We start from the raw sequence: 15,341 nt of genomic DNA on the forward strand, positions 1-15,341 counted from the left end.
TGTGTGGCCTTATTGGCAACATTAGACATTCTAAGTGAAATTTATATGATTGTTATTTATACTATTGTGTATTACATAATGTGAAGCAATTAATATGGAAGGATCAGTTGCATGCATTTTTACATTTATATTTACATGTTTACAGAAAATACTATATAATTAAAAAGCCTTTATTTTTATTTTATTTTCAAGTTTTTCATAAAAAAAATGTAATTGATGCATATGATCCCTACAATGGCGAAAATGTTAAATAACTGTAAGTAGAGATTCTAGGGCATAAAAATATAAGAAACATAATATTAATTTTAATTAATATTGTGTAAGAATCCTCTTTAGAAAACAAAACTTACGTAACAGAGGAAGATCGAAATTGCTAGAACCTTCTATAAAACATAAATTAGCATAAAGGTGAATAAAAATGAAATTAAATAATGACTATTTGTTATCAATATAAATATTACTATGAAATTAAAATTAATAATATGAAATTAATGCATAACAATTGCATCTAGTAACATTAACGACAATTGGTTCAAAGTGACCCACCTGACGTTACCTGTTCAATTTCAATATAAACACAAAACCTGAATATTTCGCGTCTGTAAATGTTTTTCGATTAGTATTAAGAACAAATAACACTTAATTAATAATTAAACAAACTTTTAGAAATTAAAATTTTGTAATTCTTAAGTACGAATTCTTGCTAATATTATTGATAACTTGTAAATACTGATACTTAGTTTTAAAGCAAAAAGTTCATTTTTATTTATAATCATAAAATAAACTAAAATCACACTCCCATCGATTGTTGCATTACTTCGTTAGTATTTGAAAATTATGTATATAAATCTCCTAATTCAATTCTTACCTGAAAAACTCATTATTGATACAAACACAGATATACAGGGTGGAATTGTCAGCACCACTTTAAATGAAACCACAGTTTTAACTACTCTATAAAAGTCTAATATAATTCGGAAAAAAAATAATTCCCAAAAATGAAAAAGTTATTTTTTCAAACAAAATAAATAATAAAATTATCGTTTTAAAATAAAACGCCATTTGTAAAGTATAACATAGGCACGCACACACTTACCTGTCAAATCGCAAACGTCGCACACGTATGTGTGCGTCACACGAAATACAGGTATGAATAAAAATCGTGAAATGAAAAAAAATTCCTACGTCCAAACTGTTGAGGTTTCTTGATTAATTTCTTAGGTGTGGGTTTGAAATATATTACCCTATATGCAGTTTCAATAAAAGAAGCGCTGCCTCTTCCACCCTGTATATTTATTAACATTAAAATAAAATTGTAACTAATCGCTGTCTGTTTCAACCGGTGCATAAACATAAAAGTGCAATATTAAATCAGTATTTTGTAAGTATTTTGGCCGGCAAAATCGCAACAAAATAATTGTTTATTGAATTGCTGAAACTTTTGTGTCCAATAATGATTATTCTCGTTAAAACTAGTATGTTATTAGTATACGAAGAGCGAAGAAATTCAAGAGAGCGAAGCCGCAAGCGGATCGCTAGTTCTTAATATGTTCATAATATTAAAATGAGGTAAGTAGTTTTTGAAAGTAATCTCATTCAAAGTGATTCTCTTTTTGCACAAGGAAAATAATTTTTAATAACTATAATTAAAAATATTACTCATTTTATCATATAGTATCTATTTGTTTTGGATAACCTTTTTCACAGCAATTTTTTTATAAATATTATACAAATACATCCACGACAATCAAAACGTTAGTTAGCTCTCATACGTTAGCAGTCATACAAATATTTTAATATCATTCTTTCAACCATACTCTAGTTTTAGTTTTTTTTAGTTTACACTCTTTTCGTGACTATGTAATTTTGGCTAACAAATAATCTCACATTTATAATAGCAATACCAGCATAGCAATATTATATTATATCCAACACAACAGCATCGTACACACCAACAAACACGCTTATTTTGATGTAATTGTGTTGTGATTTTGTTGCAAGAAAATTCATTCTATTTTTTCATATCTTTTCTATCCTACATTGGGATAGTATACGAGTAGTTTTAGTTATTAATTAATATTATAAGAAAACATTATACATACATACATTTCACAACAGCAAATAACATACAAACAATGTCACATATAATTGAACACTGAAATAACAATTCATTCTCCCCAACAACAACAAACACTCATACTTACACATGCAACAGACAATACATCAACATCTTTTGTCTTACTTCATATATTATAATTCTTATGATTTAATACAACACAACTGCCAACAACAACAAGACCATCACACAAACAACAATTCCACCTCTCAACTATAACATTATAGTTATATACACAAGTATAGTCACCAGTCACCAGCCTGATGGATAATATAATAATGATCTCCCACAACGGATATTTCCCATCATTCAACACAACAGTACCTCCCAACAACGACAACACCTGAACAACCGTCACCACTGACCACATACCATCCACAACTACAAGTATACTCACACGTGCGGCGGGTAGTAGGTGAGCAGCGCCTCGCGGCGCGCCTCGCCGGCGTTGTACCGCGTGGCGGCGAGCGCGGCGTGCAGCGTGAGCGTGTGGCGGCCGGCGGGCTCGCGCAGCGGGCAGGCGCCACCGAGCCGCCAGCGCGTGCAGCGCGACAGCCGCCACGCCAGCCCCTCCATCATGCCCGCGTCGAAGAAGTCGAACATTCGTGCTACAAATTGTTTTTGGGTATATTAATTATGGGCAGGCAGATTGTAGAGAATGGTGTATCTTACCACTGGGTGCCTACCCCCGCATACATTAAAAAAATTATAGTTATATCATACATTATGATACAAATAAATATATTTAAACCTCAAATTACACAATTTTCAACAGCTGATAATCAATAGTTACAGTCCTAACACTTTTATTTTTAGACGACAATAGACATAAAAAAAAGAGTATGTAAATAAGTTGTATATTTAAATCTCATTTATTTTCATTTCCTATCTCTAGTTACCAGACATATCGCGGCGTTGAGCCTTGTTTCTCAGACAAAATATATCTACCCTGCTATATTTTATTAGGTCCAAGTCTTAAAAATTCCACTCACCAGACCATGGTTGCCGTCTATAACGCAATTTCTTTCCATTCCTTCGTATGAGTTTCGTGGAACTATCCGCTGACTTCTTGTTGGCGTTGCTCGGCGACGACTCATTGAAGTGATTGTTGACGTGACGCTCGAGCAATGTCTATAAATTTGTATTATGGAAATTAAATGAAGCCTAGACAGATTTAATAATTGGAAATTATTATTAGTTTTACGAATTGTTTTAGTAGGGGGGAGGGGTTAATAGTGAATCTTAATAATTGCTTAACATTTAAATGATAACAACATTGTTTTCTATAATTCGTGGAACATTATTGATTGTAACATAAAGGGATTAAAAAGACTATTAAAATTCTTTGAATTATTTAATTCAATGTAGTGACATACAATATTAACAGGCCAATTTAAACTACAAGTAATGTAAAAATCAAATATTTCATGATATTTGAAATCACATTCCTTAGGATAACCACTATACTTGAATTGTTGTCCTGTAGAATTTGTACCCAACATCATAGTCATCCTCTCGATATAAGAAAATATAAATAAAAACGATTTTCAAATGAAAACAAAAATGGAACCGATTTTGGTTACTAATTTCAATAATAAATCAAAAAGCCGTTCGGTATTTTTTGATGAAATAAGGAAAAAAAAAACAAGCAAATACGAAGGTCTACTACGATCATATTTTGTAATTAAAAGTATCATTAGATTTTTTTCCTATATGAAACATTATTGATTAGACAAAATAAAAAGCCTCGGTAGCGTAGCTTTGTTGTGGCAATTGTGGCGTCCTCTTCACCTTTAGAACAGAAAACATAAACAAGTTTATCGCCCCACAATGACTTTCAAAGGCAACATATCCACAAATCAAAATCTCCAGTGGCGAGATTACAGGCGCAAAAAACATTCTTTGTGCATATTTTTTTGAAGATTTTTTATTATGACGACATGAGTTTGAATTTTTGTTACAAAATCAATTGCATTATTGTATTTTGGACAAAATATATCATGAAGATGAGACGATTATTTGGGATGTGCCACGTGATCAATCACTCATTGAATCACGAAACAAATTTCAAATAAAAGTAGAGACGAGACTAAAATCTATAAATTGTCGAAAATAAAATATTAAGCAAGACGAACATGATCCAATCACTGATGATTGGTTTTGATTTGAAGACCATAATTATCATAAGTCATAAAACTTAAATTATTTCCGTTTCCATAAATTCGAAATTAATACTGAGAGTATTTGGAAGAGTAAAAAGTTTATTGAAAAACAGGAATGGGTGACGAAAAGAGATAATATCACGTCGAATCTGTATATACGGTTTTAGGAGACACAAGAACGCAGTACCTGTAATGCAATATTAAAAACCAGAATAACATACCGTCAGAACGACATAGACAATAACACATTCGAGCATTTGATGTGAGACGAGAGCGCGTTATTGTGGATTCGTTTTGGCGATGTGTATGGTGGTCCCTAAAATCACCAGAAGAGCAAACAACGGCAAGGAACGTAATTGTACCTGAGTGGAGAATCTTCTGTCGCAGCCGTCGACGATGCATTTGAAGGGCTTGTTGCCTCCGTGAGACAGCGCGTGTCGCTCCAGCCACAGTCGCGAACATGATGGTTTTCCGCGTACTTTACACTGTTCCCAAAGACAAACATAGTTTTCTTTGCCCGCTTGCGACTCCACGTGTGTTGACTGGAACGAAGTTATTATTATTTAAATATTTGCTTCTATCAACTAAATATAATTTGTTAAAAATAAAATATGATTGATGCAAAATGATACAGTAACAGTGGTTGTAGGTAATCACATAGATGTGTTTAAAATCATTCATCATCATATATCATTATTTTTTTTTATAATAAAATGTTTCAAATAGATAATAAAAATGATAAATAACATTAAAATACTAACCTGCAAATGCTCTAAAAGATCTGAATCGCTTTCGAATTCTCGTTTACAGTTTTCCCACAGACAGACGGTCACACTTGTGGTATCTGTACTAGACGTCCTTTGGTTGTTTTCTGGCTTAGTAATGCTTCTTGGAGGAAACCGTAATATTTTAGGTTGTTTTAGGATCGGACTTTTTTGACTACTTTGCGTCTCGACTGAACTCACACTTATGCTAAGAGATAACGAGGAATCCTCGTCGCACTCCTTGCTAGTTTGCGAGTCGCTCGGCGAATCAATAGATTTGTCGGTCCCTATGCCTGATTCTGAAGACTCAGTGGTAGCATTACAAAAATTTGCTTCTATCATACTACTTTGAACATTCGAAGAAACATCCTTCAGCACAGTTATTTGCGTAAAAATGGTCTCCTCTCTTCTAGCAACCTCTTCTACCTTTCTGATATCGTCAGTAGTACTTTGTACAACGGAATCGTCTTTCACGTCTTCACACAATTTATTTTCTTTCTCTATTTTCTTCATATCAATACTCCCCGAGCAATTACTAAGTTGTGCAAAAGGCCTCGACAACTTATTAGAATCTAATGGAACAATGTTATTATTAACAGTTTTAGACAGCCATGGAATATCACATTTTTGGTTTGTCAATTCACTAATTTCAGGTTCTTTCACAGTACTGCTGGGTGGCTCCGTACCCTGAATTGGATTGTCGGGAGGTTTGACGGGTGCTATCGGTATACTACTTGTGTGTAAAGTTTGAGTAGTGAAGTTAGCAACTATAGGTGGTGGGTGATGAACTACAGGATTCGAGCAAGATGATTGCGATGAGGGCACTGAGCTTGTGTTTGAATAACTCCACGTCTCTTTCACGTTTATATTTGGCACAGAAGTTACTATAAATCCTGGCTGAGGTACTAAAACAGGATGACTGAGATTTACGGTGAAATTTGGTTTCGATTGAACCGTCATACCCATGCCTTGAAGTCCTGGAACGTTTTTATTGATATTTATCGACTGGCTAGTGACAGGTCCAGTTTTATTAGTATTTGTGTAAGTTTGAGGTATCGTATTTGCCAGTTTTAATAACGTTCCGTTTATAAGAATTTGTGCGGCTTGTTGAGTTTGTAAGTGATCTTGTCTCGGTGCTGTTAACTGTGCATTTTGCGGAAGCACAAAATTGGGCATCTTAGTCATCAAATTTGGTATTTGAACTACAGTTCCGTTAATATTTTGCATAAGTGGAAATACAAATTGCCCGTTCAATTTTGTCGGACTTGACACATTGACATTAGGTCGGTTAAATGCAGCTATATTACCTTGTTGGTTTAAGTTTAGGTTAGTCTGTGCCGGAAGTCCGTTTTGAGGAATTCGTAACGTTGTGAGCATAACATTTTGAGGAACCGCAACAAATGAAGCTAAATTATTCGACGTCACGGTACCGTTGCACTGCTGAGGAAGATTTATTTGATGGCAATTTTGTAAATTAGCTACAGGTACATTCAAATTACTAATACCGAGATTCCCATTAACTGGCATGGAAACTTGTCGAACACCGTTTGGAATATTCATCTTTGGCGCAGAACTCGCTTCACCATTAAGACTTTTAACGGGAGAATTGTGCAAAGAATTTGTACAGTTTTGTTTTTGCAACTGAACTTGCTTAAGGTTGTTAGCTTTGGACCAAGTTAAATTTTTACTATTAGCTATACATGCAGATGATTTTCGATTAGTTCTTTTGGTAGTCTGTGCATTTTTTCTTACTGGTTCTTTCTTAGCGGGTTTATTAATAAGATTTAAGTTATTAGATCCGCACGTCACACCATTCATTCTACTATCCAATTTAGTGGTAGAGCTAACAACCCCATTAACCTTTATTGGATCATGTTTAGTATTTAGTTTTTTTGGTGACTGGTTCATCGATGTAGCGGGTGCTATTCTTAATCCAACCAAGTCGCTTGTAGCTGGAATTGCAACTTTCGATTTACTTGCGTTCATCATACTGGCGGATGGGCCCTGGGGTACTTTTATATTTTGCTTTTTACTGTCGGTCAACCCATTAAAGAAGGTTCCTTGCTTTTTTTCTTTATTATATGTATCAATACCATGGCGGATTTCCATAAAACCGTTTATCTTATGCGTATCTTTAACATCCTTACATCTGCCATCTTTTATCCCATTGATATTGGAATTTGTTGCAGTTTTAGCTATATCTGTCTTAGAACAATCTGCGCTCACTGAAGTTTGATTTATCCTAGTTGCCGCTTCAGCTTGTTTTCCGACATCAAGCAATTTTGGACTTAAAGTTTGCGATAAATACGAAATATACTTTTCGAGGTCATGTGTGACGCCATTTTTGGGCAGGCACTTCTTGGACATCACTTTGGTGTCATCGTTGTTCGAATTAGAATCGCGCTTGACGGCGTTCTGCGGCTTCATCTTATGATTAAAGTATTCTGTTATGCGGCGATGAATAGGTGGATTGGGACGTCGCAGGGGCGCGGGTTGAGCTGCGAGGCGTCGCGGTCCCGGCGGCGCCGGATCGCTCGCCCAAGGCGGCATGCGCGCGCCCGCGCCCTCTTCGCTCGTGCTGCAAGCCGACTCAGGGCTACGCGGTGAACGCGGCTCAGTGATGTCGCTGCCGCTGCACCCGCCGCTTTCCGTCGGACTCAGGACCGCCACTCCACTGAAAATGAAATAAAAACGTATATTACATTAAGGAATACCACTTAATCTTAACAAGATTCCAGTTTATGAGCTACAAAACAACATACAAGCTACATATTGTAAAAGTTGACTAAATTTTAAAGCGTACCAAATAAATGGAGCGATGTCCTTTGTACTACATACAATTTCAATAACTCCCATGAAAGGAAAAGCAAGTGTAAAGTATCTGCTACAGGAGGCGTATCTCCATTTGCGTTTCTAGTTTAATGACAATCAGCTGTTGACTGCTTGCAATCGATCACACGCGATAGAGCAAGTGGCGGAGGGAGCGGGACGGCGCGCGTCGTGAGGTGCAATGCCCTGGCGGTCCGGTGCAGTGACGCAACGAGACGCGCCGCTGCACTGACCGACCAACGACCGATGCGCATTAGAATTATTATTTTCGGCGTATGACATTCACCGCACGTAACTCGACGCTATCGACTGTGACGAATGGAAAACAAGTTAACTTTATAATCACTTTTTAGATTTGTTTAAATCACTTGTCGTTTTAAATAGCATACAAATCAAAAAGCTGATTTGGTTTGTACAGTAATTAAAGATGGTTTTAAATTTAACAAATCCTTTACAAGATGCTGTGTTACTTAAAACCATAAATAAATGCTATAACATAAAATTCGTACAATATTCTGGCTGAGTACAAGGTATTTTTTTCCTTTGACCAGGCTACAGAGATTACACCGGCTCTATGTGGGCGCTAGGGTGTTGCCCGAGCCGCCGACGATGCACCCTCGCCCTCTTTTAAGCTACGCACACACCGTTAGGGTTTTAGTCCCCTTTTCCTCTCATTTCTTAAGAGTAACTTTATCACTAATTGACCTAATTTTTTAATATCTATTTTTAAAGCACGTTCCGAGTATCTTAAAAGGGGATCTTAATTAAATGGCAAAGATCACTAATCCCACCTGGGTCATATTTATAAAGTACATTAATTAAATTGTAACGACATTACTTTGAACATTTTATTGACACTATAATTATGGTAAATAATGTGCATGAAATGAATGTCGTTAATATTAATTGGACATCGATTATTGATAAATAATAAATATAAACACAACAACTATGAATGAAAGCGCGCTCTGTGAAATGTTTATCATTGGCAGATAGCTGTAACCAGTTTCTCAGTGAGGTACCTGTTTTTCAACATTTTGCATTGCATTTAAGGGGATCGTCCACGCGCTGATAGCAGAAAAGTGCTTTGAGTAGTTCGGAAACCAATTTTTTTTTGATAACGGCAAATAAACAACATCAGTGTTGAGTTATAACAGAATAGAGTAGAAAAGTAAAATATTCCATTGAGTGAAATAGTAAAATTATAACTTTAGAAATATGAATAATTTACATCTGTCAGTCGGATGGGACGATTGCTTATATTTTTTTGCGAGTCGAAAGCAAAAGTGGGCGCCGTATGTAGGTGAGTCCGCTGCAAGGTCGCGCCCGCGCCGATTCCGGCCGTCGACCCGCGCCGTGCTACTAACATTGTAATCTTGGACACTTCGAGATACATCGCTCGAGTTTACGAATTTACGTTCACTGAATGTTATTTATGATTTTTCTTTGCATTATTAATGGCCACATTTATGTTATTGTATTTATATGTTTTTATTTAATTCGTATGAAAATACATCTGTTCTTCGTCTAAATTGACATGAAAAAATAATTTTCAAATATGAAAATTTCTAATATTTTTTTCAATAAACAACGTTTAATTATAAAAGCATATATAATTAAACGTTTATAACAAAAATACCTGCTAAACGTAAAATCCATAATGTCAAGCAAAACCACTGAAAAAATCCACACAGTGCCTAATTCGAATGATAAAATGAAAATCGTAACTTGTAACACCGAAAAACTACAATATAAAATAAATTATTATTACTATTATTTATCAAACGAATTTAATCGCGCTAGACTATCGCACAAAATCAGTGCAGCACAAACCGCATCTCAAGTAAGACTGGACTGTACTTAAACTAAACGTTATCCCTATTCCTAGGTACCGCTGTTGACATGAGCTCTAGTCGCATACTTAACCCAATGGCACTGCGAGCTCTTAAGTAGGTGATAAATTAGGAAAATCTACGGGCTGAGTGGCGATAGTCGACATTTTACAAGTGCGGTAATAATATGGACCGTGGGACCGCGATGGTAAATTCTTAGTATTATCAATGACGCCTGATAAGCTATTTGTTATATTTATATTATTTATGACAAATTTGGCAATAAATCAAATTAGATTATAACATATAATATATATTGGATTATAATGAATTCTAAAATGTAAATGCAAAATACTTTAATGTATAGATTGTACGACTTTAATAGTTCAGGTTTAGAACACTTTTTTTTCATAAAAATCTATAAAACAACGCCGTATCTTCAGAAAAAATCTGTTAAATTTGAATTACACATTTTGTAATACAGATTACAATCTACCATTAATAAAAAAGTTGAAATGAAAAAATCCAGAAAAATACAATATAAAAAGAAAAAAAACCCACAAATATATTCAACCGCAACCCAAGCACCTACCCCCACATACAATTTATTATCAACAATTACTCGCCAAAGAATCCAGATTAAGCAAAGTGTTTACGCTGACCTAATGTAGGTTCGAAGCGTGACGAGGGCGCGGTCGATCTTATCACGTGACAAATTAACCCGGAGCTAGCCGTGCACTTGTCGTGACTGGGAACTAGTGTAACGAGGCTGAAAGACTTCGTAAGCTTTTTAATGAGGTAGGAAGCTAACTTTTATTTCCATGATTAGTGGAGCTAAAATAATATACAAATACGTAGTCAAAAATATTCAACTATATTTTCTATAATTGACTTTGTATTGTAGTTAGTCTTTAGAAATAATAATAACTTTATTATAATTTGTCTTTTAAATATTAAAACAAACACAAAACTATAATACTAAACTATAATTAATAATTATCCATCTAAACGAATTTCAAAACAATATCAACTACAAAAAAAAACAGGAATCCAGCATTCTCTACAAATTACTAATATTAAAAAAAAAACTGGTAAGTATAAAAAACGTCATCGATCCATTTATAATCGTTCGCATTATCGCCATCTCCGCGAAGTATCACCGCGTGGCCGACGTCACAATAGACGCAGGGTTTGTGTAACCGGTGTTACGGGGAAAACAATTATATGCGTCATGTGATTACACGCTTAAGATTTATCTTTAGATTTCCCGGCGTGGAAAATGACACACGCTTGTCAACTAAGTACTATATATTTCTATTTTATTTTGATTTATTATATCCTGTTACAAAAACACACCACGTGGAAAAAAACGCCGCCTAATAGAAAACGATGATTGTGGATTCTAGTCCCAATTCGAGGAATGTTTAGTAATAAGATATATTCCTTACCCAACTCAGGATAGTCAAAGCGGCTTTGCTTATTTCTATTGTATTTGGCATTCAATATAAAGTGACACCACAATAACCAGCATGGACTCTATCTTCTTTGGAATTTATTGTCAAAAATTAAACGAAGTATAAGTAGTTTAATATTTTAAGGGATACTTTAATATTAAAATAGTATCAGAAGTCAGCTTACGACATGTAATAGTGAACTGACAATATGGACGTCAAAAATAAGTGTAAAAAAAAAACATTGCACAAAAGAGTCATTTCACAAACTTAAAAAGTAAATCCTTCTTTACAGCACATTACTTTGATAACACAATTAGATACTTAAGACTAACATCTTAAGTGCTTTGCAAACATACATTATATGAATAATTCAGTAGTTAAAGCGGACGAAGCCGCGAGCGGGTCGCTAGTAATATTATAAATGAATGTTTTTAAATTCTCACAATCAATATAACGACAATACTCCCATCAAAGCACATCAGATGCACTAAATCGCATCAACCGCCCCTCGGTCACGGCCTACTGCCGCGCCGTAATGAGTGGGTGTACAAAAGCGCAAATGATACGTCACGTGCACATGTCTACGCCGATGGCGGCCTTTGATTATGCGCCCACCCACCCCCCGGGATCGAGGGTGGAAAACACAATTGGAAATAGAAATGGACCTTTGAAGGTCTTCTCGGTGATTAAGTAGTCGGGGTATATTTATTAACGTTCAGAATATATCAATGTACGTATAGAAAGCATTATTTGTAAACAAAATCGAATATACAATGGAATTTAACAAAATGTAAGACATCGATCTATGAAGAAAAAAAAAACAAATAATAAAAATAAATATCCTAAAAGGCATCCAATTAAAACAGCCACAAATGTTGGGGTTGTAAAATGGAAATATTACTCGTTTTGCGAGTTGAAATTGATCATTGTGTCGAGATTGCCTGGGGATTCTAATCCTTGTCAAAGTCCGCCTGGGGGATTGCTAGTGCTAGTAAAGTGCACATATGGGTTTTATAAATACTCATTATATCTGTTATCTTGTTTTGTAGTCATGATTATTTATAACATTTTAATAATAATGTAATAATTGTTTTATTTGGTCATTAAAGTTGAGTAAATATATTAAATCTATACTAATATAATAAAGCGGAAGAGTTTGTTTGTTTGTTTGTTTGTTTGTTTGAACGCTAAGATCTCTGGATCTACTGGTCCGATTTACTATGTTTTTGTTTTGTATGAAAGCTGTATTCTTCAGAAGTGCTATAGGCTATATAACATTACAATACACATATAAACTAATATATTTTAAAGTACTTTCTAATTTGACATGCAATTTATTCAGCCATTTTAATAACAACCGTCGCGTCGCTATGCAACCGTTACCGCGACATTTTGATGTTCATCCTTATGAAAATAAATATAATAGTCACTTTTAGCATTTTATATAGATGTAATTATAGTTTGCTGTATAACATTCTAATAAATAATGAAGGAGATGTCACTGATTCGAAATGACCTAGCCTTCGGGCGACACAGTATGAGTATGACCGTTGCAAAAATATTCTTATAGTACAAGCAGGCGTAGCCGCGTCCGGGTCCACTAGTCCGTATATAAAACTGAAGAGAGAGTACAAAATACACGCTAAATATCGCCATACCCGCTTCAAGCAGTAGGAAAGTGTGCAAGAACCAAATCTTTTGTCTCCATTCTAAACGTAGATAGTCGTATGACATTGAAAAGTACCCAAAAACATTACCCCATCAGGAAATTATTGTGCATTCTCCCACTAGCAGTATTTTATTTTAATTGAATGTTGTACATTTTCCGTACTAACTGACGTATTTCCAATGTAAAGAAAAAAGTGTAGGAAAATCATTTCTTAATCGTTTTGGGTATTCAAAGGAAAACTGTCGATTGGTTTTCTGTGCGGGCAATTATTGTGAAGAAAAAGAGAAAATAAAATAAATTGTCAAGTTAATTATAAAGGTTAATTCATTGTGTACAAATTAGCATAGAAAAATCTTAATGTCCCCGTATTTCTATCCGCATGTTTTTTATGAACCGTTTTCCAATATTAACTACATGATGGTGATTGGAGATACGCAAATATTACATGCAAAAGCAAAACAAACATGGGCAAAGAAAAAGTGGGAGATGGGAAGTTCGTGTCCACCTCAGAATCTTGTGCCCACCCCGCAAATGTTACTAACAAAGATTCACACACACATTCATTCACACAGAAAATAAGTTTTACAAAAACAAATTTCTTCAAAGCTAAAGTCAAGCCCCTTGAAGAATATCCATAGATACTCCCATGAACATCAAACTCAATTACATCGGGAAAGTGGAAATAAAAATAGAAAAGCATATTAACGAAGAGTAAACAAACATATTTACAAACATAAAATTATAATGAATATACAGCTAACCATAAATACCAAAAACAAAATCCAGGTGCCGCTCCGCGAAAGTGAATTGAAAATAAATAAGTATTTCACACATAGCGCGCCGCGTAGCGTTCTATCATGTATTGTAGTATAGTATAGCGTCGGTTATGTCACCGTCATATTTACGTCGGTGCCCATTCATTAGCTGCAAAGGAAGTTCGCTTCGTGAGAATCGTGTCAGGGCGAGGGAGGCGCGCCCTCCCCGGTGGCACAGTGGCGCACCCCCTCCCCCCTCTCCCCGGTGTCACAACCGCCCCGCCCCGCCCCGATCCGCGATTATTATGCTAAGTGTCTGACGGTTATCGTCGGGGTGAGTTTTTCGCGCATCTGCTATTTATTTATACGCTTTATATTCATGGGATTGAGTAGCGCAGTTCGCCCGTGGCAAGGCGACTGCCTTACACTTCATTACGTCGAGTTACAAGGTTGGCTAGTGCCGGTTGTCCCGCTATTTTGGCTCTTGTGCACACGGCTTAGGGTTAGTGTTGAGCGACAAAAAGAAATAGGTTAGTAGGCGCACCCTGCGTAACGTTCCACCAAACGCCCGTTCGATTGAATTTTATGCGATGTTTCTTTTAAAATTGCACCCAGTTCAGTTCATGAAGAGATATTCGACAGGGTAAGATAGATCGGGGGAATTGAAAATTGTTATAAAAGTTAACTTACAACCTTCAAATGTAATTCCATCATCCAACTTTTCAAAAGACCTAATCACACGTTCCCTTGAGATCTGAAAATCAATTTCCTTCTAATATCGTACGTTCATACTAAATCAAGTTAGTTCAGCTAGTTCAAACAACGCCGACAAAGATGTCATCGCTGGCGGAAATATCAAAATATCACATCCTAGCCATCGCTGTGGTGCAAAATTAAGCTCGAATTTAATTAACATCGCTAAAGCGCTAGGTAACACGTTCATCAGAAATTTACATTAATTTTGAAATTAAAAAATGTACATATATAGAAATTAAATTTGGCGATACAGCATAAATATTCCAAAACTAAAACTTATTTAGAAAGATAAATACTTATTTACAAAACGTATAAAAATTTGATAATACTCAACGTACCCGTTAAGTATTTTTCTTTCCTAAGTGTGGAATAACACTTTAAATACAAAACACTAAACACCATCAGGCAGGTTAGTGTGGATTGGCTGCGATATTAGAAGACGCTGCAGCACTTCCTGTCTGCACAGGAAACAGGCGAAACCGCGCTTTGTCTCGCGGCCGCCGACATCCGACGGGAGCCGTTAGAACGAAGTTAGCTAACGGGATTTCAACCGTCAATCGAATTTCATTTCAAATCAATGGGGGGATATGGTATTGTAATGGCGAGGCGCGATTTACTCCTAACGAGTAGAAAATGAAGTGTTCACGTTCTTTATTACCAGTAATAAAAATAAAGTTATTACGACGATTTTATTTAAACTTAATTGTATATTTTATGAATATAAGGATTTTAAGTATTTGCTTCGAAAACTCGTAAAATGTACATGTATATTTTACAGTACATAATTATAATGAAGCATATTGGTACTGTCATTGCGAGTTCATTCACACAAGCGCGTCCCGATATTAGAATACAATGCAATGACACGGGCGCATCCTCGCAGTGGCTGCGTGAGTTCCTGGCGGCGCCGACTTGTTCAGCAGGAGTCCAGGACCGACTACCGACTGCTGTTGTTACTTAGTTATTAATTATTCAGACATGTCATCGTCTACATTTCTATTAAG

General features: G+C 35.6%; 1 protein-coding gene across 3 annotated transcripts in view; it reads right to left on the reverse strand.

Moving 5' to 3' along the window:
• LOC146530218 (uncharacterized) overlaps positions 1 to 15,341 on the reverse strand; it is a 102,849-nt gene that overhangs the window by 5,629 nt on the left and 81,879 nt on the right. For all 3 annotated transcript variants that reach the window (XM_085201182.1, XM_085201183.1, XM_085201184.1), the window contains exons 2-5: positions 5,040 to 7,716; positions 4,641 to 4,820; positions 3,109 to 3,247; positions 2,514 to 2,724 (exon numbers count right to left, since the gene is read on the reverse strand). In XM_085201182.1, the coding sequence (XP_085057308.1) occupies positions 2,514 to 2,724; positions 3,109 to 3,247; positions 4,641 to 4,820; positions 5,040 to 7,716 (3,207 nt within the window). The remainder of the gene's footprint in view (positions 1 to 2,513; positions 2,725 to 3,108; positions 3,248 to 4,640; positions 4,821 to 5,039; positions 7,717 to 15,341) is intronic.

Source organism: Heliconius melpomene, chromosome 17 (assembly GCF_056956725.1).
Source record: "Heliconius melpomene rosina isolate 202511_hmr_F chromosome 17, ASM5695672v1, whole genome shotgun sequence".
Lineage (NCBI taxonomy): Eukaryota > Metazoa > Arthropoda > Insecta > Lepidoptera > Nymphalidae > Heliconius > Heliconius melpomene.